Raw genomic sequence first — 25,113 nt, 5'->3', positions numbered from 1 at the left:
TTTATGTCCAGTCGACTGACTCTACTCCGTACCTTAAACCTTTATATGCAATCTGTCACTTCATTAAAACCCGCTTCACAAAGACAGGATGTTGAAATGGAGGCAGGGTTTCAGAGCTTTTTTGGCGATCTCAGTAACTCTGCCTTGATTTCAATCCAGAACACAGAGTTGTAACGGACTTTTAAGTTTCACTTTCGGGGTAACGTAAGGAACCTCTTGACATGTGTCAAGATGTTACGTTTGAGGCTACGCACAGACGGATGTATCCGGTCTTTTTTTTTTTTTTACCGAGAGGGGGGGGGGGGTATTGTATATTGTTTGCTAATCACATGTTGGTGGAGACACAGCTGGGATTTAACTGTATGTGGTGAATATAGTACATGTTTGGACAGAATGGCACTGTTGCTTGATCCCTCAAACTAAGAGTGCTTTTGCTTGCATATTGAAATGTGGGTTTTGTCTGTTTTTCTATTATAAAAGTTTTTTCACGTTTGCTTAAAAAGGGAGCTTGCTTCATTGGAAGTAAATGGCTTGATAGGCTGAACCTACCAGAAAAAAAAGGAACAAGTTGTTTTGACGTACGAGTGGAATCCAGTTCAAATCTGCGGGTAGATGGAGGCAAGAGTTAACACTCTCCTGAAGAAATCCCACCTCAACTCATCTGACGTCAACAACTACAGACATGTCTCTCTCCTTCCTTTCTTTCCAACACTCTCGAGCAAGCTATCTTTAACCAAGTCTCCTCCTTTCTCCACCAGAACAACCTTCTTGGCCCCCACCAGTCTGGCTTCAAGGCCTCAACAGAGACTGCCCTCCTTGCTGTCTCTGAGTAGCTTCACACTGCTAGAGCAGCCCCTCTCTCCTCTGTCCTTAGGCAAGTGAACTTTGTCTTTAAGTGAACAGCATTTGGTGAGTGAACTGCTTTTTGTGTTTCTACATCTGCAGTAACGTTGTGTTAATGTGTCTATGTTGTTGTTTTTAATATAGTTAATATCGTTCCTTCTGATCGTGGCTCGGGCTCTTGAGTGTGCAGTGTTTTAGCACCGCAATTTTGTTGGATTGTTTTGGACAAATATATTTGTGGAGTTCCACAACAGTGTTTTAATATCCACCTGAAACAAGTTGTTTCAGATCACCAGACCAAAAATGTTCCCTGAAGGCAGACTTAATCAATAAATTCCCAAATGACTCAAGTTTGCTTAATGATTGGTGGCGCACCGCGTATCGACACCACATAACAACACGTTATCATTTTTGCTCGACAGGGATCGAATCCAGATCGTTGCGATCTTTTTATTAATATTAGGGCTGCAACAACGAATCGATAAAATCGATAAAAATCGATTATCAAAAGTGTTGGCAACGAATTTCATTATCGATTCGTTGTGTCGCGCGATTATTATGCCGGGCAATAAGTCGCGGAGAAAAAAAAAAAGAGCGGAGCAGAGCAACTGGCCGGCCAGCGTTTCTGAGATTGGAGTGAGACACGAGAAAAGCTGAGGTTGTGATCTTAGCAAAAATAGAAGATCTTTGACGAGTCTTGGCCAATCGGCGTCTTCATGTTCCTCAAACTTGTTTTTAATGGAAGCTACTAGTCAGCTTGCTATCACGTTAGCTAACGTGTTTGGGTTGTGTATCGTCGTTAAAGTTACGTTATGTTCCGTTACAGTTCAGTCTTGCTTGTAAAAAAACGTAATGTGATGAAACATGCCGTCACCCCCGGGTCTGGTTCAGTTCACGCTGTCACTCGTTAACGTTAAACCGGCACACCGGCGGATCTGGCTGCAGGTTTTTGTTTTTTTTACTCAAAGTAGAATGAAGCAAATCGCGTCGTTGGGCTTAGCCAACAACGTGACGTCGTGGTCATAAGAGACACAGAAATGAAAGAGTTTAAGGAAGAGGACGCTCTATATGGAGCAGTACAGCTTCCCTCTGTCCCAGTATTTCATACATATTGATAAAGCAGGGTATGCTAAATGCAGCCTCTGGAGGGATCAATTACAGTAAAAAGGGCTCACATTTGGCGGATGTAAAGCATAGATGTGTATGTTTTTAGTGTTAGTCCATTTTATTGTTTTAATTAACAGCTCAGGGATGTTCAAGGAGCAACCTGTTTGTGCACTTTCTGAAGATGTTTTGCTGTTTTTGAATAAAGGGTTGGAAATGAACGCTTTATTGATTTTTTTTTTATCCGATTCATCGAAAAAATAATTAACCGATTAATCGATTATTAAAATAATAGTTAGTTGCAGCCCTAATTAATATATTTTCTTAAATGTGTTTCTTCATACGTGGTTGTGATGCAGTGCTCACTTATACAATATGATCGCTGCAATGGAGATGAAATGTGGCTTGAAGATCTCGAGTAATATGTTTGCGAATGTGTGATGAATCTGGTGAGCGAGACAGACAACCGCTGCAGCTGTGACGTGAACACAACACGCATGCGCAGGAAACCAGTAGGTTTAACAACAGTTGGGGTGGAACACCGGCTCGCCGTAGCTCGATACGCGCTTCACAAACATCTTCCTGATTACTCGACACACGCTTCGAAGCCTCGACACGTAAGGACACGTCACTACCTAATAGAGCAAAGACCACCAACCTGCTCTTTGTATCCGGACTTCCGGGTTAAACAGCGTCCAGTAGTCTCCGTTGTCGCTCGTTCTCCTCTTTTGATCTAGAAAGTTCCTCCTCGTTCTCTGCTGTCGTTCTTTCAAACAGCATTTTGACTTTAGACATTTTCTCAACGACAGAAACGTTTCCTCCACACAAACTCCGTCACAAACCCCGTTTCCTCTCCATTAAATGGGGACGAGCTGTGTCTGTTAGCAGCATGCTAAGCTAACTTCAGTATCTTTGAAGGCTACCGGGAGATGAGTCAGAGGAACAACATCCGGGAACAAAGGTGAACATCTAGAAGTCCATTCAGAAGGTTTATCCAGACATACAGAGACTCTGCTGGATCAGTACTGAAGGAGCTACCTTCACTTTACCAACACAACAACGAGACGGTGCTGTTGCTCCTGACGGTAGCCGCCATGTTGCTAATGGAGGAACATCCGGGTCAGCTGCAGCTTGCGGGGTTACCTTCAAAATAAAAGCCTTTAGCAGCGTCTATGTGGCTTTAATGGCAGACTTGCGCGTTTTATCAAAAATAATATTTCATCATTATCATTTTCAGTTAGTGGTTGTTCACTTGGAAATTAATGCTTAAAAACTATTTCCCAACACAGATCCAACCATGGTCATGAAAAGGTTTGTAGAAATACAGAGGTCCAACAATTGAGCTTTCTATGTCTGTCAGGTGTCAGGACCCCACACCCCATTCGTACTGTGTAATTTTCTTGATCTAAATATGTGCATTTTAAATAATAAGTAACATTTCATTTAAATACAATATATAACACATGAAAGGTTATATACAAAATATATACAAATACAAGTTGTACTGTTGATATTTTTGATTGGAGTAACTTGAGGTAACTTGATGTACTTGAGGATTTCCTCCCAGATGTGTTTTTATGAAAATTAAAATGAATGGGAGCGGATGGGGAAAATCTTCAAATCCTCTTCAACTTCAAACGCTTACAGGTTCTGCATACGTTCAGCTAAAGACACCATTTCAACTTTTAAAATGTTGACAAAACCTTCAGCTATTATTCTATTATTTCAGAATTTTGATATCTTCTATAATATTTTAACTGTCAGCGTTTTCATTTCATGCTTTTTTCCGACCATTTCTGCGTTTAACATGGGTGTGTATTGCGCCGCTTAGAGTGCGTGATGTCACAGCTTGAGTGTAGTTCCCCTGGAGGATTAGTTAGATTTTCTTTTTGCTTTTTGCCATCTCCTCCACAATACTAAGTCTTTGGGCATAATTTATACATCAAAACGTAGGAAATCTTGTCTTACTTTGTAAACTATATATAGAATATATATATTCAAAACTATATATATAAACTTTGTATGTGAGAGGTGGCCTCCTTCTTCTTCCATTCCCTCCCATGTTAAATCTTCCTCAAAAATGTCTCTCTTCGACGACCGTACCTGATTTAGAAATTGCGACTAGAGACACATCGTGTAGCCTAAAGACCCACAAACAACATCGACGCGTTCGCAAGAGTCTTATCTCTCAGAAAATATTATTATTTTGGCGTCTTGCCTTTGAAGTTCTTCAAATATGAAGCTTTTTATGAAAAAAAAATGCACTGGAGTCTATGGAGATCATACAACTCAGTCTCTCCCTCATGTCACAGGTGTTTTCAGTTTGAACTAATCACCGCTTCACACTCATTGTTTTAACGTCATTGTGGGGACACACACTCATTCTTGTTTTAACACACAGACACTGCAGCTGTTGGTGGAGGAAGTGAATTTGATTGCTAGCATAAAGTTGGCTGTGTTAGACTAAGCGCGAATGGCCACGCGCATGCATGTGGTAATATGGTTGTGTGCACTCAGACTCTTGACTTTTGATCATATTTATGTAGAAAATAAATAATATATATATTTTTTCTTTTTTTTCTTAAGTCAAGGAGTTGCTGATTCTTTAGAGATCAAAGACAATAGGGGCTGGTATTCATAACGCACACACACACACACACACACACACCCACTGGGAAACTCCGTCACACAGGAGACGCTCTCTCCTGTGCGACGAAGTATCATGATAAGTGGGCGGAGTTTACCCAGCATTCAGTTTGCTGGTGTAATATTATGAATTCGAAACCCTGACTGAACATTTGTACCCTGTCAGCTAAGTAGCGGCCCCTGCGCTCTCAGCTGTTTTCTGTGAAAATTAAATGATTCTCTCTTCCAAGAGTGATATTGAACCATGGATGTGAGTGTATGACAAAGTCATACCTGCATTCCCCTTGGTCCTAAGTCCCTCCATGCAAGCTTCTCAAAATGCTACCAACCCCCCCTCTCTCTCGCTCTGTAGCCCTCTCCCTCTAACAACTCACTTATTGTCTGTCTCCCTTTCTCTCTATCCATCCCTCTCTCTCTCTTTCTCACTCTCTCCTGCTCTGTCTCTCCCCCGTCCCCTCTCGCTCCTTCTATGTCCTGTCTCTCTCCCCCTCTGTCTCTCTCTCATCCCTCCCTCTCTTTCTTTCTCTCTCTCGTTCTGTCTCTCCCCCTCTCTCTGTCCTCCCTCTGTCTGTCTGTCTCTCTTTCCCTCCTTCTCTCCCTCTCCTATGCCTCTCTTGTTCTCTACCCCTCTCTCCCTCTTTTGTCTTTCTTTCTCTCTCTTCTGTTTCACTCTCCCTCTCTCTTTCTATACCTGTCAATCACCTTTTATATCTTCTTTCTTCCGGACACATTTTGAATCTCTCCTCCTCCTCCTCCTCCATATATTCAGCTACAGAAACTGCTCAGCTATTAAAATGTTCAGCTCCTTAAGGACACAATGGCAATGACCTTTTCATATTTCTGACTTGAAATATTAAGCTTTTTATGAAAATTAAAATGAATGTGATCAGATGGAGGAAATCTTCAAATCCTCTTCAACTTCAAAAGCGTACAGGATCTGCATACCTTCAGCTACAGACACATTTTAAACGTTCAAATGTTGACAAAACCTTCAGCTATTATTCTATAATTTCATATTTTTTATTTTCAGCTATATTCAGATAAATTCAGCTATATTTTTAAATATTTAAGCTTTAAGCTTCAGCTTTTTGCATTCCAACGCATTTTCAGCAGGAAATGCATTTTCTAGTTACACTTATATTTCGTAGTTTTCATCATGTTATGTGTGCAGTGTTATGTTGTCAAGCTTATCATGTCCACTCTGTCATAGTGAAATATCAATTAATATAAAAACCTTTCAGAAATTCGAAATCTATTTGTTAAACAGTACACAGTTACCTTGCTAACTGAAGGTCCACCTCATTAAACATTAGCCAAAAATGTCAACTCTGTCATTGTCAGGTGGACATTATTTGCATAATTTTATTATCCAAATACTTTTACCATCAAATAAAATACATTGTTGAGAAAGGGACTGAAAATGTTATAATCACTATGTAACTACAATGTATGTACTCTACTTTGAATTTGTCCATGACAGGGTAGACATATTTGGCTGTTTACATGTACATTGTCTACATGCAGTTAATTTATAAAAAAAAGTGTGGGAGCTTGACCAACATGCATTTATAACAGCAGAACATCTACTGAACACATCTACTTAATACATCTACTTAATACAATGCATATGAAGTTTAATTAAGAAGCAGGAAGCAGACCTGGGTCTCAGGTGTTTAATTTTAATCTGGTAAAAGATATAAAAAGTCACAAAATCATCATCAGCTGCTGGTGTGAGTCTGCTTGGCTCCCCGTCTCCGAGTTGGAAAGAATTAGAACACGCGTGTAGGAGCACACGGGTAGCTACGCTGAGATACATACATACAAACCCCAAATTACACAGAGATACGAAGGTTTAGTTGTGTCCTGCTGTCAAACCGTCGAGTGTTATAGTCTCTCGCAGACATTTTGAGTCCTTTGAAAACCCTTTCCGTAAATCAGCATTAGATGCAGACTTGGCCCAAGGGAATTACCCATAATGCATTGCACTGTGCCATTAAACACGGGCTAGCCAGTAGAAGTATGGCGACGTAAAAAAAGGTCAACAAAGAGGACGGCACGTGGGTGTTCAGCCTGGTGAATTATATGTACTCAGAAACATTAAGGATTAAGGCCTTTGCAGATTAAAGTACACTGAGAGTGGGCGATATTTTAGCAATTGAAATGAATTAAATCGACCTTGTGGATGAGGAGATGGCACCGTTTTAGTGTTGAAAAAACACACTTCTCTCATTGTCGGAAAAGGAGAAAAAGGAGCTTTGAGTTTATAAGGACATGATGACGATCTGATGACATGTTAGGTCTCATTCATGCAGAACATTCATGAAAGATTCAGAAACCTTTGAGGTGCATTGATGTGTTTCCTACGCAATGAATTGTTTCCCTCACAGACTGACCGTGTGCAGAAAGCCAAAGAGACTACACAATCAAGTCTTTACCATCTTAAAATGATGGGGAGAATTTAGCTTTTTCATGTCTATGAGTTGTGACCACTTCGATCGCAAAGTTTCCTTTTGAGATGGTTTCATATGAATATTTTTATAGATAAAATGTTACATTATGAAATATCTCAAACCATCATTTCAAGTCAGATTATCTCATTGGTTTCAATATGAAAACTAGAACATTTAAGATAACCTGAAACTACCAAAATGTGGTTATTAACATGAAGCAATCAGACACAGGGCTCCTGTATACGTCACAAAATATTATTACAAACTATATCTTCTGTATGTTTTTCATGATTATCCTGCTTTATGTTGTCCTGATTCATCAGTGTTTGGTTCCCTCTGGTTTCTCAGCCTTCAGTCTGTCTTGATGAGTGATATGATGAAGCTGTGTTTTCTACTGATGCCATGACATGAAGACAGATGGATCAACTGTCATACAGCTGAATACAAACAGAAGACACAGGAACCATCAACATGTCTTTATGATGCTGGATATTTATTGCAGTAAATGTGAAAGCTTGCAGTGGTTACAGTTGATGAAGACGAGTCCAACTGCAGCTCTTCATGTTCACTCTGAACTACTAGAGTCTCACTCTGAACTACTAGAGTCTCACTCTGAACTACTAGAGTCTCACTCTGAACTACTAGAGTCTCACTCTGAACTACTAGAGTCTCACTCTGAACTACTAGAGTCTCACTTGACACACAAAGGGCTTCCACCAATAACATGATGCATCGTTCCAGAGTCCCCAGCCTGTAAAACAGAAAACAGGACAGTCATGTGATTAATGAGATTTCAGGGTTGGTGGTACTGAAATGTCTTATTGTCATGTTGTCTTTACACAGTGTGAACTTGCTATGAATGTGTGTACTTACTGCATTATACTATATTAATGTATGCTCCTGATATGCCTCGTCCTTCACTTAAACCCTCTCTTCATGTTGAGGAAACCCAGGACTCTGAATATATTCATGTATTGTGTGAAACAGTTGTGTTAACGTCTGTATGAAGTCAACAACTGACTGTCAAATCAAATGAAGTTCAATTAAATAATATCTCAACAATATTGATAGTCAGTTTTCAAATTGAATTAGATGAATCATAAAATAAAATGATCTTGTTTCAAGTAAAATATGGGATGTATTTATGAATGAATGAAAGAGTGAAAGAACAGAATGATTTTGAAAATAGTGACTTAAAATAAAGTAATTCATCATAGAAAAATGAATTTTACTGAATTCACTGAAAACACATTATATTGATCTCATATTCTAAAAAGGGACTTTATCTGTGGTTATTAAACCACTTGTTTCAGCTCTATTCCTCTCTGTTTACATCATTATTGGACAGTAAATGAATGTGTTAGCATTCTGATCATATTGAGCTCTCAGGTTTATTTCCTGTACTTCATCTCAGATGTGAGTGGGTACGTTTGATCAAAGGTTCTGTGCTTTGTCTCGTAGTGGAGCTTCACATTGCTGCTTTTAATAATCATCTCGGTCTCTGAACATATGAGACGTCACGAGGCAGGAAGTTGATCAGAATACATATTTGGTTTTCTGAGTAGCGTCACGTGAGATGATTTACATGCATGTAGTTGGTGGTGTGTTTCTTGGACCGCTGAACGAGTGCCCTGAAGGCTGGACAAGCTGAAATAGAAGCTCTTCATCAAAATGTAATAATCAATGATCTCTGGGTTCAGGGTTCAGACACAACGCGTCTAGGACCGGATCCGGACCACGGTCCTCCTATTAGTGACCCCTGCTTTGTTGCAGACATACAGACATTACATACTCCGGTGTCAGAGAGGTGTATACAGGATGGACTTCCCAATCTGACACAGTATTTTAAATCAGTGTGACATGAAGAGGTTCAGTGAGGTTTAAATGCAGCACCTTCCTTCATGCTCATCTGGACTGTTTTCTTGAGCTACTTTAATAATCATCCACCAGGGGTCATGAAAGTGTCTTTTCTTGAGGTTCAGAAGTCTACGTTCATCTCTATTAAGTTATAACCTCTCCTCCTGAGTCTTTAGTTCACTTACCCCCGTAGTTCATCTCAACGCAATACTCATTCGCCCAAGAGTTGTCCGGTTGGCCACGATACCAATGGGAGTAGTCGTGTTTAGTCCCATCGGTCCAAACAAATCCTTTGCTTGACTGAAAACAAAAAACAAACAATGGATGACCTGAGGATGACCACTGTACTATATTCATATTCATATTGTAATTATTACATTGTAGGAGTCAAATCTGAATCTGCAACATAACATTAACATGTGTCAGCAGGTTAATGCAGTACTACAACATGGTACTCTGAGGTAGAAGTACACAGTAAGTAGTATTCAGCTCAGTTTGGATGTCTCTATTTTATTTTGGTGGACAATTCATGAGAGTAGTAACATAATTCAATAACACATGTTTACCTCTGTGATTTCATTGTAAACACATTAGAGGCACAAACTGAACAGAAACATTCACTTCTTACCCGATGCATTCCGATCCAGTATTGAAGTCTTGTAGTCGTAGCCCTGTACATGGCACATTCCAGTTGACACAGCTCAGCAAGGCTGTGGATTGATATCAGCTCTCCATTACGGGAGATCTTACAGTGTTTCTGTAATCAAAAGAGATAATGAGGATTATTCTTCATCCTCATTCCCTGATTTGAACTTTCTTCTCCTGACCTGAAGTCATGAAGGCTGTTCAGTTCCCTTCTGCTCTGAGGAGAATTCACAAGATCACCCTCAACAATATAAAGATGACTTCAATTCATTTTGACTGCTCATTTTTCTCATCATTTAATTTTCCTGTTTCCCATTTCAATTTAAATGTTTGAATTCAAGCTTGTAATGACATTTTTTTTGGGATTCATTATGATGAAGATTTTCTATTATTTTCAAAATGCCAAAAGTATAAAAATTCATTTGTCAATTTTTGCTCTGGGTAAATGACCCTCCATAGCTGTACCTGCTTTATTAAAACACTTGATTATACTTGAGAGTAAATGGACTTCTCCTTTCTATAAATACAGCTTCCACAGCAAGTGATGAGACTGTGTGAACAGGAAGAGGTCAAATGTACTGTCTGTAGTCTGGTGTGTGTTTGTTTTTATTACCCTCGCTCTTTCATTGGTCAAATGTGACTTGTGGAACACCTTCACACAGCGGTCATTACCGAACTGGACCCAGTTAGCATCAATTCTACATGGTTTGGCCGGATATTTGGTCCGACACATTTCTCCAGGATTCCCTGTTTCACAGAAAAAAAGAAGTGCTGTTAGTTTAGTGTTCCTGGTGTCTGTGTAGAAAGTGATTTAGTGACAGTTTGGTTCTTACATTCTGCAGAGGCTGACATGGACATCAGCACCACCAGAAGAAGGACGGCAGTCACCACAACAGGAGGCATGGCTCAGGATTCACTGACTCTCAGAACTCTACAACTGGAATATCACCTGGAAATGCCACACCGTTCAACCCCATTACAACAAGACACTTCAGTTATTACCAGTTTTCTAACCCACAGATCAGATTAAAGTTATTTCTGTTCTCTAAAACCTCCACCAAGAGACAAAGAGGACTCACCTCAAGTGTCTTCTCCCTCGTTGCATCTCATACTGAAGGTCTGTTTAAATACCTTTCACAGCCATGCCTGAGGGTCTGAATGTTAAAACATGAACTACTTCAATAACACGCCTGTTTAACTTCCACGTCATCCCAGAAGTAGGATCCACCTCTATTCAGTTACAACATTATAATACGAAGCATCCATGAACAAACAAAGCACTTCTTCAATACTAGGTTGAGTGTTGGCCAGTTCATGAGTTGCAGCTCTATGAATGTTTTCTAAATGTTGATATGTGGAACGGCCTGTATAGGACTCACTAAAAGAGTTCTCAAAGTCCATATTTTGCAAAATATATTCACCAGCTGGACACTATGGTCCCCACAGCCCACCCTCATTATAGTTCTTATCATTATAGCTCATCTTGATGCAGGATGCAGGGGTTCTATTGCTGTACTCCAGGGGCCACATTCACTAACTACTGGGGTTTGTTTGCATCCAATTCTATCAGTTTCCCTCAGAGAAAGTCACACATATTATTTGAAAGAATGTATTTCTATGTTTCAAGTGATAATTCAACTTGAACTTTGATGGAACTGACAGCAGGTTGGTGAGTGTGTGTGTCCTTGTATGAATTGCATTGTGGGGTCAAAGATCTTTACACAATGTCCATTATTCAATATTAGGGTTAAAACTTGACTTTTTAGGGTTCAGTACATTCCTGTCTACAGTTTGTGATCGCTCTAATAATATTAATGTATTCATGATCAGCACCCCAAAACGAAGGGTAACTTCCTTGCGTGGAAGATGAATGTGATCAAACATCCACTGGGCATTGCCAGAGCTCAGGGAGGAACCGGTTGACAAAAACCTCTTAGCTCATAACATGGTGGTCGTCCGTAGTGGGTTTGGATCACGTGTCCGCACCACCAAACAGGAACGCAGGCTTGAATTAGTCCATCATATGAGCTTCAATGTAAGTTAATGCCACCAATGAAAGCACAAATATTCAGAGGACTGAAGTGTGCAGACATTATTAGCAAATGTCTGTATGGATGGTAAAATATTAAATACATTTAAAATATATCTGTCAGTCACAACCTGGCTCAAGATTGGACCGCATGGAGAGACCCCACATGTGGTCTGGGTTTGTTTTAGTCAACTGACCAATAAATAAAGCTAAAAGCCCAAAAGGTGAAAGTCAGGAGACAGAAAGATCCCAGAGTCAGTCCAGGTGAGCGGACCAGCTGACTCCACCCTCCAACCCCATGCAGGTAGAGGACAAAGAGTCGTGTTCAGAGGAGCTGATACTGTTTCAAACTGCTGAACGCCCATTATTAGTATTCATTTCTTCATCTAAGGATGATTCAAGTTCATCATGTAGATCTCTGTTTGCTGTGAAAGCCCTTCAGGGTGAGGAGTAGTCCTGCAGAAAACTAGTTTAATGATAAAAGCAAACAGAAAGATCAACTGTCTATTCTAATGAGTAAAGTACAACACGGTGCTGCTGTGTTTAATAAGAAGGTTTTATTCTTCTTTTTTTACCATCCAACTGCCAACAATGATGAGCAACTGGTGCCACTCAGCAGTCCATGTGATGTCAAGCTGACATCAGCTGACCATCACTGTACAGACAATGACAGACATGTTGACTTCCCATAAGTCAGCAGGTTCCTGTCTGCAGTTTGTGATCGCTCTAATAATATTAATGTATTCATGATCCGCCTCACAAAACGAAGGGTAACTTCCTTGCGTGGAAGATGAATGTGATCAAACATCCACGCGGCATTGCCAGAGCACAGGGAGGAACCGGTTGACTTCAGGTCTTTTTTATTGATGTTGGCAGAGCAGACAGTCTTTAGAGAAACACGGTGGTGAAACAGGACAGAAAGAAAGAGCCTGATCTCACAGAAATATGTGAGAAGACGAAACCCTCTTAGCTCATAACATGGTGGTCGTCCGTAGTGGGTTTGGATCACGTGTCCGCACCACCAAACAGGAACGCAGGCTTGAATTAGTGCATCATATGAGCTTCAATGTAAGTTAATGCCACCAATGAAAGCACAAATATTCAGTGTGCAGACATTATAAGTAAATGTGTGTATGGATGGTAAAATATTAAATACATTAGAGCAGTGATTCTCAACTGATGGGTGGTGACCCATAAGTGGGTTGCAGACCTGTTTTCAGTGGGTCGCAGATCCATGCCTGGGAGGAAAAAAATTGTAAGAAAAAGTCCTCTGCTTTTATTTTGAAGCGGATGTTTTATTTTGAAGGGGAGTTCCGTCTATTCACAGTCCTTAATGCTGCGTTCACACCTCGCTTTACTTCCGTGAGTTTTCCTCACCGTCCATTTGTGATCTGCGGAGGGGAGGAGGGGCTTATCGCCATGGAAACATCCACCATGGAAGAAATAACCACTATTTCTGCTTTGTACTTGTTGTGGAAGTCCCAAACATGTCAGAACATCATCCTTGCGTCTTGGTTGATAATATTCTCCTGAATGAGGCAAACTTTTTCAAGTTGCGCCATTCGCGTCATTCACGCCGCCCGGAGGAAATGCTTGTTACTCACATCCATGTGCACTGACTCTGCATTAATGTACTCGCAACTCCAGACTCTGAGACTCTTGTCAGTTAATGTTGTAAACTTGAATCTTTTTTTAATTGCACTTTTTAGTTAATTTATTTTGAGTTTGTGGTTAAAGCTGCTTCTGGAGACACTGAATGTTTCCATCGTGCATCATTGGTCATAGACTCAGTGAGTGAGTATTCTCAGCTAAAGTTACATAAGTTTAGTCTTTTTGAAACTGCTTCTCAGTAGTTGGACTTTTTTATTTCATGTGTGTGCATGAAAGCTGTTGAGTGTTTAAAAAAGGCTGAAGTTACTGAATTTGTATGTGTGTTGTATTATTATATATTTGACATATTACCATGGACATTTTGGTTTTTAAACGACTATAAAAGAGTATTACACGGACTACTAGTCTGTTCTAACACTCCTGCTTCGAGCAGAGCGGAAATGGTTTCTCTTATGCCCGATGTCAGTTCTTGAGATATTGTCGTTCGTGCTGTATAACTCAGTGGCGGGCCGTGCATTTCCTCCCTACGCCTTCAATGCCGTCTCTACACATGAAAACACATGAAGCTCTGGCGTAAGTTCAGACAGGAAGACCATCCCCTCACGCTATCGGCTCGTCTGCCTCTCACTCGTACTGTCCCTCACCAGCAGCACACCCAGGTGGCGTAGCTCTTACTGCGAACATCACAACTCTATACCGGAGATCACCGTCAGAAGAGTTCGACTCTAATGCCGTGTTCACACCGCTCTTACCGCTTCAGTTTGGTCGCGCGAGTGAAACGAGGGTGTTCACACCAAACGCCACAAAGACAAATCGCGCCGCCACAAGGGGGGCGTGGCTTATCGCTGTCGGGTCTCTCCGTGAAAAAGAGCTTTCATTTCCGGTATCGACTATGGAATAAATAACCACTAGTTCTGCTTTATACTTGTTGTGGAAGTCCCAAACATGTCAGAACACCAAACGCCCTCGTGTTTGGGTTCATAACATCATCCGTAGCCGCACACAGCTCGGTGAATTTCACCAACTCCTCCAGGAACTGCGTCTGGCTTATCTCCGTAAAACGGATACCGATTCCTTCATCCACCATGGAAATAACCACTAGTTCTGCTTTATACTTGTTGTGTAAACTCCACATACGTGGGAACATCAAACTCTATGGTGTCTGGGTTCATAATATTATCCGTAGTCCCACAACATTGTCTGAATGAAGCCGCTACCAGCGCTACTTCTGGCGGAGCAGCAACAAGAAGGCAAGACGGCGGTGGTGACGGGCGGAGCTTCTCAACGCTGATTGGCTGACACAACTATGAGTTGGGAAATTTCAACTCTTGATGCGTCGCGTCCTTCGCTCAGTGTAAACACAGCATAACAGCTGTTAAGAGGTGCGCACACCGGCCGCGGCATGCGCCCTAGAAAGTGTCCCAGGAGTTACTGTCAGACACTCAATACACGGCGCGTTCATACAGCAGACGCCACTCCACGCCAAAACACGCAAAAAACTGAGCTCCGCCCTATTGACACACTGACCAATCACAGCGCATAATAATGGTCACGCTGGGCCACTGACCAGACGTCCAAGCCACCTCGATGGCGCTGCACGTCAAACAATCCGCCCAGCTTGTCAAACTAAAGATTGGATTTGTTGAAGTCCATGACAATCAAGCACAACGTCCACTCTCTGTGTACTTTAATCTGCTAAGGCTTAAACTGCTTTGCTGACAGTCTCACTCTGAACTACTAGAGTGTCACTCTGAACTACTAGTCTCACTTGACACACAAAGGGCCTCTTGCTATGACACTTCTCATCGTTCCAGTGCCCCCACTAACACAAACAGAAACACAAACAGAAAACAGGACAGTCATGTGATTAATGGGATTTCAGGGTTGGTGGTACTGAAGTGTCTTATTGTCATGTTGTCTTTACACAGTGTGAACTTGCTGAATATATTCATGTATTGTGTGAAACAGTTGTGTTAACGTCTGTATGAAGTCAACATCGCCAGACATCGCCATTCTACCTTTCCTCAGGTAAGTCCCCTGCAGTTAGCATGGCATTTAGTTTTTACAACATTTTCCTGTTGGGAAGAGCCAAAATAAAATGATATTATATTCTGCTATTTAAATTATGATTTAACATTTTTTTATTCCATATGGAACATGTTATGAAACTAGACCTCTACCAGCATGTCACTGGTTTTATATTACTTCTTGCATTTGTCTAGCTATCCAGACGTGCATGTTTGTGTCTGATTAGATCATTTTGTGTAAAACTCTTTGCATAGTAGATTGTTACTAACTCATGTTAATGTGTCTACTCAAGAGTTCCCCAGAACTGCCCACGGTCATACAAGCTGATGTCCTTTGATCCTGATGGCGACAAAGTTCAATGCGGAAATGGAAATATCTTAAATTTGGAGTGTGGCTCGTGTCACCCACCTCCAGGCTTTGCCTTAGATCAGGTTAGTTGAAATATCTATTTCCTAATACATTGTAATACCTCACTTAACCTTAAAATGTTCACATTCTCAGGGCTCTTGCACACTACACTACCAAAACTCCACAGCAGACCCCAGTGTTTTTTTTATTTGAGTTGATGGTGGAGGACTTCCTGCAAAGGCCCATCACTCTGGCCTACACTGATGGATCCCAATCTGCCAGGGCCCCACTGGTTATGAGGCATAGAAGAGAAGCCACAGTTTGGCCCGGTTGGAGCACTACAACTGCCCCAACTACAACATCCCGGTGGTACATTACTTCGTGGTGGCCCATCACAACTGCCGCACAAAAAAACACCACATCACACCCAACAACTACCGCAGCACCAACAACCACCATCGCAGCACCAACAACCACCACCGCAGGACCAAGAACCGCAGCACCAACAACAACCACCGTAGCACCAACAACCACCACCGCAGGACCAAGAACCGCAGCACCAACAACCACCAACACAGCACCAACAACAACCACCGCAGCACCAACCACCGCAGCACCAACAACAACCACCATAGCACCACCAACAACCGTAGCACCAACAACAACCGTAGCACCAACAACCACCACCACAGGACCAAGAACCGCAGCACCAACAACAACCACCGCAGCACCAACAACAACCACCATAGCACCACCAACAACCGTAGCACCAACAACAACTGTAGCACCACCAACAACCACCACCGCAGCACCGACAACCACCAACACAGCACCAACAACAACCACCGCAGCACCAACAACCGCAGCACCAACAACAACCACCGCAGCACCAACAACAACCTCACCGTACTCTAGCACCCCCCTGCATGCCAACACTCCTCCCCTCAGTAAATTGCCATTGCAATTCTCCTTTCTTGGTGAGTTATTTTTGTTGTGTGACAACATTTTCTATGAGTCAATCCACAAAAACTAAACAAAAAACTGTTGCTGCAGTGCCTTCACTGTGATGAGACTTTCCTTCATGTTGCAGCTCTGGCAACAATGTAGTGAGATGTTACACACGACAGAAGCCATTGTTTAAGTGATCTTAAAGTCCCTGAGAAAAGTTTGACTAGAAACTAGCTTTAGATTTTCTACATTTTATTTATTCAGCAAACCATTGCCTGTCAAATTCGTTTCCTACAATGAATGCGTCTGTCCTGTTAAAAACATGTCTCTTTAAAACATCAACTTTTCATGAACAGCCATAGCCAACCGGAAAATTAGTCTTTGATGAAAATGAGTGACACTTTTTTGATCCACAGTCAGCAGCAAAGTGTCAGTTTTAAGTATTATTTACTTATTGCACTTTGGAATGTAAAGTAATCTTCTATTTTTAACTCCAGTGGACCCACCTGCTCCCTTGTGTGAGGAGGGACTCTACTTGCCAAAGTTTGTGTACCCAACACCTTTAAATGGAGCCCGGATCCAAGCAGAGGTCAACAAAGAAGTGGAGATCACAGTCAAAGCACAAACGTCACACGCAACGTGAGTGAGACCCAACGTGATCAGTGTTGCCTCGAGGCGCGTAAGATAACAGCAGCCATATGGAGTCAATACATCTCTGGTTTCCTTCTTTTGTTTTCACACAGAATACATGATAGTATCATCAGTGGCCCACTGAATATCACCAAGCAAAGGAACACACATGGGGAGTTCGTCATCAGCTGGACGCCTATCGAAGATGACCTGGGAGATTTTTTCTCGGTTTGCTTTGCTGTTGAATCGATGACCGGGTAAGCTTTGGGCTCCTTATGAGGGAATGTGTGTGTGTGTGTATGTGCCATGATTTGACTTTGTAACACACTCTTTCAGGTCTGCTGTAACCGCTACCACACAGCATCACCATCACAACAACTGTAGCGTGAATGGTGGTCTTGCCAGGGAAAGAGGAGGGTTAGGGGGGAGAGTAGGAAAGGCAAGACCTCGCACCTAACTCGGTGGCACTCCGTCGGCTAATTATCCTAGTGATCCCGGAGGAAATAACAATCCTCATCCGATATTGGCATAACGCCTTCAGTCTTTTATCTCACCCCCTGCTAAATTGTTTGGTTTTTGTGTTATTTTCAAAATAAGTTATAGGTTTTGTCGAGGGTGTTTTACAGCTTGCGCTCTAGGTCCCCTGCGGTAGGCTGTAACTCCCAACCCTAATCAAGCGAGTACGTATATCGTCTATACCTTCTCTCTACCTAGTTTGACACCATCTCATCATTATGACAAACACTGCAAAAGTCTTCACCCAAAGACACTTACCTATAGTCTCTTTGGTAGATTCAGTCGTCACTTCTGTATCTCACGGTGGATGAACTGGGAAAGAGGGTTTAAATTGTTTTAAAGAACCAGAACCTTTGGTTTGGTTTCAGTCCCTTACGAATGGTTAGGCCGAGTTTTTATTCAAAGTTTATCTTACATACACAAAATTAAATTCAATCAAACAGTTTAAAAGTCACAAGTAACTAAGATAAAGGGTTAAGTTTTTAGAGCTGGTGAGTGAACACCTCTTCTCTCTTGTCTACTCCTGCACAGAATTGCCAGGCACCCCCCAAAAACATGCATTCCTACCCCCTCTTTTATACACCAGAATACATAAGTCATCCTGTCACCAGAGTTGGACAGAGGAGGTTTCACTACCTTATTTGGTAATACTGCCAACAACAAAGGAGAGAACATTTAACACATCTCATTCAAAAAGAGTATATAACATAGCAATTTATAGTGTCCTATGAATTTTATGTGGTCTAATCACAAACTAAAACCAAACAGTATATATATATATATATATATATACACACAAATGGTTATATAGAAAAAGAAAATGATTATATGGTTATAATAGTTAGACCTTTTTACTTTCATATTTTTCCGTCGGACACTCAACACAACGTCTTCACAGTAAGTAACACTTCTCTGTTTGGTGTTTTTTTCTTTAGCAACAAGGTAGAGGTTAAGAACAATTAAGAATGATTCAACCAATTAAGAACATAAATAATTTAAATAATTCACATGTCATTAAAAATTTGAGAAGGAAATGTGCATTAAAAGTTAGAAAACCCAATACCTGATAGACTCTGGATTTTCAAACTTAATCTCAAATCTTGAAATGAAATATATTTCATTCATGAACACAAGAGATCAAACATCAACATGAAGTCTTATCTTAAAGGTGCAAAATATGACATTGTTGCACAAGCCTTTTAGTTTGCACTGTTATCTCTGCTAACGCTGGTTAAAGTTACCTACCTAACAAACTCACTTTTATCAGTTTGATCGTAGCTCGGAGACAACAACAGCAGTAATAATGCAACAGTCATATCAGCCTAACTGAAACAGGAATTCAATCAGTGTTCATCAATGCTCCTCAGGTCTGGCATCTATCAGTCCGAGATGAGGTGTGTTCTGGTAGAAGTCCGAAAGAAGCAAAGTGAGTCTACTTTAATGTTTTATTTTATAACTACGGCTGTAATGGTGTATATTTTCACCAATTACTAAATGCTAAATACGGAGTTAAAGGGCCAAATATATTGAATAAATATGTCTGCAAGACATGTACTTCTATAAAAGTCAGGATGCCTCCTGGATGCCTCCCATTAGAGGTTTTTCAGGCACGTCCAACTGGTAGGAGACCCCGGGGAAGACCAAGGACACGCTGGAGGGATTATATCTCCCGGCTGGCCTTGGAACGTCTCGGGGTCCCCCAGAATGAGCTGGAAAGTGTTGCGGGTGTGAGGGAAGCCTGGGTCGGCCCGACCCCGGATAAGCAGCTGATAATGGATGGATGGATATGTTTGAAATATTTAAAATCCTGAATTGTTTACATCAAGGTTCACTAGCTTACAGTCTTCTTCTTCCCAGTGTTTGCTGAATTTCTTGATGGCATAACTGCCACCTGTAAATAAGTGGCATACCATTGGTTTAATGTGTATTTTGAACAATCTCTTCCTCTAGTTAATTCCAATGTGATCTGCACCGAGTCCACAATGACCGTACATGTTGAGAAAGCTTCATTCTCTGGACTCCATGAGGACCATTTGCGGCTCAACGACGACACCAACATCGCCTGCAGGCTGCAGTCCAACAGCACTCACATCTTCGCTGTCATCCCCCTCAACAGTTGTGGCACTGAGATCGAGGTAACGCAGGGTTTTGTTACCGGCTGTGCTCTTCTCTCGGTTATCGGCGTTGCCTTTATCTGGCAGTATGAGGACTGACTACATAACCTTTTCCTCTGCAGGAAGACGATGACAACCTGAGGTTCAAGAATGAAATCACCACGTTTGACAACGCAACCGACGTGATCACCAGGAAACACCTGCTGGAGGTGCAGTTCTACTGCAAGTACCACAAACATGGAAACGTGACGCTGGGCTTCACAGCACACAGGAAAAAGGTCACAGTGTGGGACCGGGGCTTCGGCACGTTCACCTACCAGTTTGAGTTCTATCCCAATAACCAGTACCAAACCATGGTGGATCCAAATTCATACCCGCTGGTGTATGAATTAGGGAACCGGATCTACATGCAGATAGAGGCCACGTCCTCCATCAACAACACCGTGCTGTTTGTGGAGTCCTGCAGAGCTACACCATATGACAACAAAAACTACCAGCAAACCTACTCCATCATTGAGAACGGGTAGGCATGAGGACACCACCTAGTGGCAATAGAGGACATGACAGTATTTGTAAAGAGTGGTGGTTTTCTTTCCTGTGAGAGGTTTGTCACTAACTTCCCCGTAAGGTGTGGATGACAGATGATGAATTTGTAGACGGTGGAGTCATAGATGGAAATGAAGTGTCTGAAAACAAAACTAGAAAAAGGTGGCACATAACATGGAACACATGAACACACAGGAACAAAGATAATCCGACAGGAGACAAGGGAAGGTGGGGGAGTATATATAGGAGAGGGGAAACACAGGTGAAGGGAATGACAATCAGGGGACACCCATGTGAGTGGCTGAGGGCAGGTGAAGGGAATGACACAATCAGGAGACACACACACACACACACACAAACAATTAACCGGGTGTTACAGTAATATGACCTTGTCAGTAGTATATAATGTATACTTATGCGCGTAACACCCTCGTGCACGCGTGCACATTTTTAAAAAATATGCAAATTATTTTTTTTTTTTCTGAATTTTTTTTGGGTATTTATGTCCTATAGTAGTGTTCTATTATCATTTTAAGCTCGTACACATTTTTTTTTAAATATGCAAATTTTCTGTTTTTTCAACAAAATAAATCCTTACATTTTTTTGGGTATTTACGACCTAGAATAGTGTTCTATTATCATTATAAGGCTGCTTATGACTTTTCGGCATATTCCGAATATGTCCTGTGAAATGGATGAAAAAGGGGTGTGGCCTTTGGGTTGGGTATCCATCTTTGATTTCTAGCAGTGACCAGTTGTTGAAATAAAGGGTTTTTTGTTCATGTATTAACATGGTTGTCATTTCCTGCGGTAATTTTTTGAGTGGACTATGCCCTGTGGGCATTGTTGATGAGTTGCATGACAGGAATCCTTTGTGTGAAAATGTTCGGGGAGTGTCTTGAGAGTAACATATATTGAACTGAACCGCAGCTACTAGTCCTCTTTCTCTGTGGCAGACCGATCGATAAAGCTGACCAAGTACCATAGAAATCTGTTTGTATTTGTTGGAGGCCCTGTTTCTTCATATATCAACAATGTCTCTCACTCTAACGATACATGATGGTGAGTAAAATGTTTTAATATGTTTTATACAGGCAATATATCTTAAAGTTGTGTAATGATTATTTTAAAACGAACATAGTAATGCATGCGGTTAATAATGTTTTTAAATTCGGAGAGTGTGAGATTCATGATGATGATGATGATGAGGAGGAAGCCCTGTTTTTTGTAATTTAAAAACTCTATATGGAGTATATAGAGTTTGACAAAAGGCCTGACTCTCCAGGCCTGACTGTCCAGGCCTGGGGGTTCATGAGGAGAGAGCGCATCAGTGGCGTGCCTAGGCTAAAACACCCGGGGCTTTAGCCTCCAGGTCACACCTCCAGGTCGCACGTGACGTCATTCACCCAAAACAGCGGAGTCAGGCAGCAGGCGCACTTGACAACAGCAAGCTGCTGTCTTTGTGTAGTACAGCGGTTCCTAAACTTTTTAGGCCACGCACCCCCTTCTACATCCCGACCGGGTTCACGCACCCCCAATCCCCCACACCTTAAAAAAAACGCAACAGAGCCTATTTATAGCCGCATAAAATCGGACCAATGCGAGAGCTGTTTGCTCATTATAGATAGATTTAGTCCGCTGTATACATTTCAGTGACACAAGGCGTCACTTTTAAAGAGCATTAAGGGCCGTTCACACCAGACGCGACTCTCAAAAAAGCGTCGCTAGCAAAACCATTGTTTTCCTATGGTACGGCTCCCGGTCGATTTCTTCTCCCGGTCTTTAAATGCCGCGCGACGCGTTTTTCTAGCGTTTTTTCGGCGCGCTTACAAGTTGAAATATTCTTAACTTTAAGCGCCTTGCGCGGAGTCGCGCAGCTCAAACGCACAGCTCAGTCGCACTGCTCCCTGGATGGCGAGGACACGCGCACAGGCTGAAGCAGATTGCATTTCACATTTATTTACTTAAACACAATAAGCCACGTAAAGAACAAAGAGTGGCACATGCATAGGCTCAGAAACAGATATAAATAAAAAAGGAGGAGTCCATATGAGGATGTTCACATGCAGCGCAGCAAGAGAGATAGAGAGGGAGAAAGTGAGAGACTCACGTGAATGAGACTGCAATTGTTTTTAGCTGTTTTGTAACTCTTCCAATTTGGATCTAAAAAATGTAAGGGGCTTCTGACTTGCACTGGCATGCTTGGTGTTCAGGTGGCGGCGCAAATAAGAGTCTTCAGACAGCTGTTAGCCAGAGCCTCACTGCACAACACGCACTGTGGCTTCGATCAGCTGTTATCAAACTACCAACAATTAATACATTTATGACAAACTCTTACAAGGGGATTTAATACGTATTAAACCCGCTCTCTACCCGTAGACACCCAGCGGTGTCCAGCGGACAGTCAGAGGTCAGAGGTCAACCAGTCACCGTAACTCTCTCTAGTTCATTACAACACATATGTGGCTGTGATGTAAGTGTGTCCTGTATCTTTATCAGTGAGTGTAGGCGTGATGGATGAACCTCAGACTCCCCTCGTTGCGGGTCGACGTGGAGCTCCGCCTCTGGCTCTCTGATGGCTCGGTACCAGGAATTGAGGAAATCAAAGAAATGTGCTACGAACGCGATGACTTTGATTTAAACTTTGATATCAATCAATATTTATTTCACCAAAGATAGAAAAAGGATGTACAAGTTACAAATGCAACCTCGTAAGTACTTAGAAGAAAACTGAGAGGACAGGAGAACGGAGGCTCTACTGAAAGTACGGAGAAAACTTAAGGATTCAACTACACCAAAGTATCGCTACCTCTGATCACCTAACTCGCTCGAACGCAACTCCCCTAAACTTATTATTCTGTTCCAAATTTCAACTCGGACATCCCTTAATCTGAGGGGCTGAAGCCCTGGGCGTTCTTGAACCTCCGCTCTTTCCTGTGTTACTTCTCCTTTTTTACCCTGCAGTCTTATCAGCCTCGTTTCCGCTCATCCTCTCAGTCCTCACACATGCACATGGTACAAATCAACTTTTTATCATCACTTTAATACAAAAGTTATTAAAAGACACCATAGTTTAATTTTTCTAAATTCATATTTAACACTTGCCAAGCATTGATTATATGTCAAGAGTGTCTCCCCAGTATACCGTACTCTTATGCGAGGTGGATCACGGTCTCACTCAGACCCGTTCTCGTCGACCCGGAGCATCACTAGATTATATATTAAAGATTATATTAAGGAAATAAAACACACACCCATCGTTTTTACCCTGTAAAGAGAATCAAATCTTCCTGGTCCTGGGAACAAACGTTCCTGTGACCCGGCAGAACCCTCAACCTAAAAGTCTAATTCATGGCCCCCTGACCCCTGAGAGGATCCGGTAGGTCAGCTTCTCAGCCGCCTGATTACTAAAGGATCTAATCTGTTCTGCACATCTCAACGACCTGTTTCCTGCGATCTGTACCCTCACCCTGTCGACTGTTTAAGACTATAGGGGCCCATGCTCCCCTTCTGCTTTACGTTTGTCTCACCGCAACTTGGAATAATTCAATTGAATGGACAGAGCTCGACACCACAGAGGTCTGACCCAGAACAAAAGTTCAACATGAGTTTTATACATCAACAATTATTATTGAAATGTCCCCCCTGCTCCTCCTCACAGTGTCCTCCTCCTTCCCACCAGAAAAGCCTTGATGCCTGTCTGGAAGATGCTGTTTGTCTGCGGCAAGAGTGAGAGGCACAGAGAAGGAAACAAAAGGAAAGCAACCCAAAAAATAAAGAGAGACACCAGTTATTGTCCCAATCGGATAGTGCCGATCAGACTAAATGTGTAGTGCTGAACTCAGTACTAGACATTTAAGAATAAAGCACTTGTGAGAAATGTCCACCACAGAAAGGAGTCGAGGGAGGAAAGGATGAGGGGATAAGTTCAAAGAATAAAGTTGTAGTTTAATTATAATAAAAATCTTTCTTTTTTTTTAAAGTCAATTCTGAATAATTTGGTGAAGACAATTCAATGTTCTGTGATGTCATAAGAGGTAGTGTCATCAATGGGAGGTTCATCCCCTCCCAGTGGTTGCAGCAGGGACTACAATCCATCATGGCATCTGGGGAATAAACTATAATTCCCAGTCAGCAGTGCACCCGGGCCAAGGCTGCTGCCCAGCTGAAAGGGATGAGACTGAGTACCCTGGGAAGAGCTGGTGTGAGGGTGAACAAAGGACAGGAGCGCAGGAGAAGAAAGATAGTTCATAGATCACGTTAAAGACAATGAACCAGGAGAAAAAATGAAGTACTTATGTTTGTTTTGTTTAATGACTTTTTGTTGGAGTTAAGTTTTCCTTTTGTTAAGAAGAATCTGAATACAGAACTTTGAGTTAAAGAAACCACTGCGTGTCGTCTTGATCTGTGAACCCACGCCGTCACGGTTCACTTCTGTGGACTTGTGTGAAACATTGGACGTATTATGGAATAATCACGAAAGAATATAATGAACGAATATCATGATGTTGCACACCATATTAAACAGCAGAGCCTGGACTACAAGAATATGTACGCCGTGTGTACATGCTCCAAACACAACTCAAACACCAAAGTTATGAATGATTCATTATATGAATATGAATAGCTGGTAAAAAGTCCGACTGCGCGGCAGCTTTGTGGCTCGTGCTGTTGTCAGCTTCATGCTAGAGACGAGCGGAACAGCTTTCTATAAAGAAGACAACCTGCAGATTCACAAGATATCCTTCAATGTCTTCTCCAACAAAGCATCATCCAAACATAACCCAACACAGACATG

The 25,113-nt window shown here is 41.8% G+C and overlaps 2 protein-coding genes across 2 annotated transcripts; one reads left to right on the top strand and one right to left on the bottom strand.

Annotated features, from left to right (window-relative positions):
- Nucleotides 1–7,515: 7,515 nt before the first annotated feature.
- Nucleotides 7,516–10,653, bottom strand: LOC306748194 (C-type isolectin Sp-CL4-like). The gene is made up of 6 exons (XM_079231329.1): nt 10,625–10,653; nt 10,379–10,494; nt 10,159–10,292; nt 9,529–9,657; nt 9,086–9,200; nt 7,516–7,794 (listed from the first exon to the last, which is right to left on the bottom strand). Exons 2-6 carry the CDS (start codon nt 10,446–10,448, stop codon nt 7,727–7,729), a joined length of 516 nt encoding a protein of 171 aa, XP_079087455.1. The 5' UTR covers nt 10,449–10,494; nt 10,625–10,653; the 3' UTR covers nt 7,516–7,726.
- Nucleotides 10,654–19,044: 8,391 nt separating this feature from the next.
- Nucleotides 19,045–20,296, top strand: LOC306747439 (ZP domain-containing protein-like; the record flags this gene model as incomplete). Its single annotated transcript, XM_079230499.1, has 3 exons — nt 19,045–19,081; nt 19,606–19,790; nt 19,892–20,296. 3 exons carry the CDS (start codon nt 19,045–19,047, stop codon nt 20,294–20,296), a joined length of 627 nt encoding a protein of 208 aa, XP_079086625.1.
- Between the last annotated feature and the right edge of the window lie 4,817 nt (nt 20,297–25,113).

Source organism: Taurulus bubalis (assembly GCF_910589615.1).
Source record: "Taurulus bubalis genome assembly, chromosome: 15".
In the NCBI taxonomy this organism is placed as follows: Eukaryota; Metazoa; Chordata; class Actinopteri; order Perciformes; family Cottidae; genus Taurulus; species Taurulus bubalis.
The sequence above is the reverse complement of the archived record's forward strand: the minus strand, read 5'-3'. Positions and strand labels throughout refer to the sequence as shown.

Excerpts from the sequence above, each read along its gene's own strand:
- LOC306748194 (XM_079231329.1), bottom strand. The coding sequence starts at position 10,448 with ATGCCTCCTGTTGTGGTGACTGCCGTCCTTCTTCTGGTGGTGCTGATG. Across the intron at positions 10,293-10,378 it reads CATGTCAGCCTCTGCAGAAT|GGAATCCTGGAGAAATGTGT; the intron begins GTAAGAACCAAA and ends TCTGTGAAACAG. Across the intron at positions 9,201-9,528 it reads ACTGGATCGGAATGCATCGG|TCAAGCAAAGGATTTGTTTG; the intron begins GTAAGAAGTGAA and ends TTTTGTTTTCAG.